The sequence below is a fragment of the Temnothorax americanus genome, unplaced genomic scaffold, assembly GCF_048541705.1.
Source record: "Temnothorax americanus isolate GAGA-0224 unplaced genomic scaffold, ASM4854170v1 Scaffold66, whole genome shotgun sequence".
NCBI classification, from domain to species: domain Eukaryota; kingdom Metazoa; phylum Arthropoda; class Insecta; order Hymenoptera; family Formicidae; genus Temnothorax; species Temnothorax americanus.
The window spans coordinates 5,811-10,344 of record NW_027509788.1 but is presented as its reverse complement, the minus strand read 5'-3'; the positions used below and the strand labels follow the sequence as shown (position 1 = coordinate 10,344).

At 28.6% G+C, this 4,534-nt stretch overlaps 1 protein-coding gene across 1 annotated transcript; it reads right to left on the bottom strand.

Annotated features, from left to right (window-relative positions):
• Positions 1-449: 449 nt before the first annotated feature.
• LOC143905706 (uncharacterized) lies at positions 450-3,500 on the bottom strand. Its single transcript, XM_077421276.1, has 6 exons — positions 2,562-3,500; positions 2,150-2,279; positions 1,752-2,040; positions 1,475-1,646; positions 1,311-1,384; positions 450-1,238 (listed from the first exon to the last, which is right to left on the bottom strand). Exons 3-6 carry the CDS (start codon positions 2,014-2,016, stop codon positions 979-981), a joined length of 771 nt encoding a protein of 256 aa, XP_077277402.1. The 5' UTR covers positions 2,017-2,040; positions 2,150-2,279; positions 2,562-3,500; the 3' UTR covers positions 450-978.
• Between the last annotated feature and the right edge of the window lie 1,034 nt (positions 3,501-4,534).

The following is a 4,534-nucleotide window of genomic DNA, read 5'->3' as shown; positions in this document are numbered from 1 at the left end:
TAGTTTTGCATAATTGGCTTCGTAAGCAAGATTTGTCGAGAAGAGAAACATTTATAACACCTGAAATGGTTGATAGAGAAGGAAATGATGGATCAATAATACCGGGTACTTGGAGAAATATAGTTGCAAGTAATAATTCTGCTTTCCAAGACATTGCTGCTACTTCTACACACACGCATACAAGAATAGCTGCAGATATTCGAAACAAATTCACTGAGTATTTTTATGAAGAAGGAGCCGTTCCATGGCAATTTTCACGAATATATCAGTAAAAAAAATAAATAAGACTTTAATATATACATATATATAATAAACAAATTATTTTATATTTAATTAACAATAAAACTTATTAAAAATGTACTATTAAGCGTAAATGTAATTAATTATTAAATTGTATAAGCAATATAAGATTAATACTTTTTCTAAGTTTATTTAAGAAATCCAAGTGATTAATGAAATATACTTTATTAAATAAATGAAATCCATTAGTTATAAATATTTTACATTATATATCTTTATAATATGTAACATAGTAATTAATCTAGACTTTTTGAACATAATATAAAAAATAATACTTTGGTGTAAGCTATTCTTACACTACCCTGCATTGTTTGCATGAAAAAGTAACAAAAGAGGATAATAATAGAAAAATACTTTGGTGTAAGCTATTCTTACAATAACCCCTGCATTGTTTGCATAATGTCCATTTTTACCAATGTAAATTAATTTTAATCTTGGTTTAATTTACTTTCTATCTTTATCTAACTCTTAAAATTAGAAAAAGATGAAAGGTAAATTAAACCGAGATTAAAGTTAATCTACATTGATAGAAATAGACATAAGAGTCATAGAAGATAATAATAATGAAAAAAAACTTTGATACTAGTAATTAATCTAGACTTTAAAAAAAAATAAAAAAAATAAAATACTTTAGTGTAAGCAATTATTACACTACCCTGCATTGTTTGCATGAAAAAGTCACAAAAGATGAGAAAGACGTGATATTTTTTCTCTGAAGAAAGACATCATTTCAAATATAAGGGTGTTTCTTTCTTTCTCTGGGAGCTTCCGAATTTGTGTACCCATTATTAGGAATAGACCATCTACTTCATCTTGCTTTACTAAAGGTGGTAACGCTGGTAATTTAATAGGCTCGGAGATAGCGTTCATTGTTGTAATTGCATCTGCAATTTTGTTGATTGCAACACTTGATTCTGTGCTTTCTGATGACAGGTTTGCTATCAATACAAAATAAGTGATAATTTTTTATATTTTCACAAGGATAAATATTAAAAACACGAAATACTTACAAGATCGATTTTTCTTTGGAATCGGTGGAATATTTTCTTCATTTTCCTCATCGTTAGAAAGATTTGAAGTTGTTCTTTAATAATATAATTATATCAGTTAAAACATTAATGAAAGCTATATAATGTTAATTCAAAGTTGAAATAATTTTAAAACAATGCAATACTTTTTTCTTAAAGATACATCGCGCAAAAAATCCAACTGATCAAAATGTTTCCATTTTCGCTTTGTAGTAGGTCGTCCTGATCCACTAGGTAATTTTTCTTCCGCCAGTTTACGATAATAATTATCTCGTAATATCTTCCATTTTTTTGCAGCTTCTTTTGGACTCAAACGTCCTATAAAAATAAATAAAATATATTAGCAAAACAACTAATTATTTTCATCCAAAGGGTTTAAACATTTATATTTACAGGTTATTCAATATCACATATTTGTAATACCTTGCAGAGCTTCCGAAACCGCTTTCCATGCTTCACCAGTTATTGTTCTATTACGTTGTATTAAAGGTAGATTATAATTGTATAATGCTTCCCATTTTGAAACCTCTTCTATAAGCAATTCTTCTAATTCCGTTGAATCAGAAGAATTATTGACTGAAGAAGGTTCTTCAACCGCACCATGTTCACCTGTATTTTTTTCTGGATGACTCGATGGCTCATCAAGTACAATGCTTTCTACACCATTATCCATAGCACTTCGTCGCATTATTAATCATTATTAATCCATTATCTATATAAAAAAATCATCACATACATTATATACACAGTTATATCATTTATTTTCATCATTTTTCAAGAATCTACAGTCTACAACACACATTATTATCATTTATATTTACCGCATACTGGATAAAAATATCTGTTTCCATCAGTGAAGTAACGTTTATATCCTTCCAAGCATTTATGATTTGAAATTAATGATTCTTCCGTAATTTCTTCACAAATTCCACAAGTATTAACACGTTTTATCTAACAGAAAAATAAATTAATAGTCAACGCATTTAGATTATATTGTTTATACATGTGCAATTTTTCATTAAACGATTTAAAAAGCAGAAAAGTAATACTACCAAAATTTCTTTATTTAGGGAATAAATTATGAATTTCTAAATTATAAGATTACTTTTATAATAACCAAGCTTAAAAAAATTATAATAATTGCGGTTTATCAATTACGTTTGTGATATTGACAAATTGAGGTTATGACTTTTGCTTACATTACAATTAATTATTCATAAACATTTTCTATACCTCATTGAACGCCATTCTCTCAATTATACATTAATTCCTTAACATTTGTTGCAAACACTACACCAAGTACGTATGTAAATATTGCTCGCTTTCCTGACTTTGACTTCAAGCGACTGGGCCGACTGGACGGAATCCAGCTTTGCTGCTCTTTGTTCGTTTGGTTGAACTTCAAAACAGAAGAACGAGATGCGGTAAAATGTATTTTGCGCCGGAAGTGTGTCATGTTATAAAAAATTTTCAACCAATCACAGCGAACTGCTGCGGCTGCACACTGCGCATGAAATGGTACCTTTATAAGTTATAATACCTAAAATGTTTAATTTTTTAATTTTAAAATACCTGCGAAATTTGTTTGGATCTTCAAGACTTAACTCAGTAAAGTAAAAAGGTTGCGATGTATTCCTTGTTCTTGCCTCCGTGTTATCCATGGCTTTACCCATAACCTTTGCTTTTTATATCGGATTTCTTCTATTATAAACACGAAATATAGAAGAACAAGTTTTTTTCGTTTTTTCAAATTTTGCATGTATTGAAAGGAATACTTTCTTTTCGGTAATATTGATGCCATATTCTCACTAAAATTCGCTTAAATACGATCAGTCAGCATCGGCGACTTGGTGACAGATTGGGCAATGTGATTGACCGATTAGAGTTGGCAGTCGCGATCGGCAGTCGGATCGGCCTTTGCAGTCGGTAGTCTGATACGGGCTAATCTGCGCGCATTCTGCTAACATTTTGCTATCTGGGGTATTAGTGTTTATCGGCGTAAATAAATGTTTTTTTTTTATGTTTTTTCACTATATTTCTAATAGTTTTTTGCTAATTAAAGCATGGCTATTATTAGTAGAGTATTATTTACAAAATGGCGGAGGGCCAAACGTCGAATAATACGAGTTTTTTTTATACTTTTCATTCATAATTTTCTTTTATATTTGTAATGATATTTTATATAACTAACAATTTTTTACAATGAAAATTTATTTCTAAGCAAAAAAAGTTAAACTTTATTTTTTCTATATTTAGTACAGTACACACAAAATTTCTTTTTTCAAGATAAAAGATAAAAAAGGCGCCAAGTAAACGCGCAATGTATTTGGTAAATCCAATCCAAAAATTCAATCTAAGTGGTTGTAGCTTTAACTTTTCTCCTTAACAAAATTATTATATCAAAATATTGCGTTACCTAATTCAACTCAAGTATATATATATTTCAAAAAAATATATGAAATCTCTAAATTGCGCCAATTATAAACAGAATATATATATTGCTTTGAAAAATTGTTGTGTATTACTTAAAAAGAAATGAAACTGAAATGGTATATATCTTTGTGTTCCCATTCAAGGATCTTCCTATTCCAACTTATATAAATGGTAGTAGCTTTAATTCTTCTTAATAAAATTATAGAGTAACTCTGGTATTTACGCCGCGCGGAAATTTACGCCGCAGAAGTCAGAAAAAATATAAAGAATGAAGGTATTTGCTTGCAATTATTCTGTTATGTGCCTTTATGCTATATTAGTATTGTGTTGTAATTTCAGTTCTTTACTGTTAATATTAATGAAACCGTCGTGAGTTGAATCGATTTCTCACCATAGTAAGTAGTGCGATCATATATTAAGACCTGTAAAATGATTACTGTAAAGATAGTGTAAAAGGTTTAATGGTTACCTAACAAAATAATTCACAAAATTGCTCAACTCAAGTGATATGTATTTTTAAAAAAGATGTGACGTCTTTAAATTGCGCCAATTGCAAAGAGAATATATATATTAATTGCTTTGAAAAATAATTGTTGCGCAACTACTTTTAAAAAATAAAACTTAAGTAGTACGTATCTTTAATTGTATTCCTATTCAAGGGTCTTCTCATTCCAACTAAGCTAATTCTTTTTAATCACAAGAATCATTTTAATCACAAAGAATTAAAGAAATAACACAGTACAAAAAAATATTTAATTAAAATAAAATAAAAT

Bases quoted from the DNA above. Each gene is read 5' to 3' on its own strand.
- LOC143905706 (XM_077421276.1), bottom strand. From the start codon at position 2,016: ATGCGACGAAGTGCTATGGATAATGGTGTAGAAAGCATTGTACTTGAT. The intron at 1,647-1,751 runs GTATTACAAATA...TTATTTTTATAG, and splicing joins GGTTTCGGAAGCTCTGCAAG to GACGTTTGAGTCCAAAAGAA. The intron at 1,385-1,474 runs GTATTGCATTGT...ATATTATTAAAG, and splicing joins GATGTATCTTTAAGAAAAAA to AACAACTTCAAATCTTTCTA.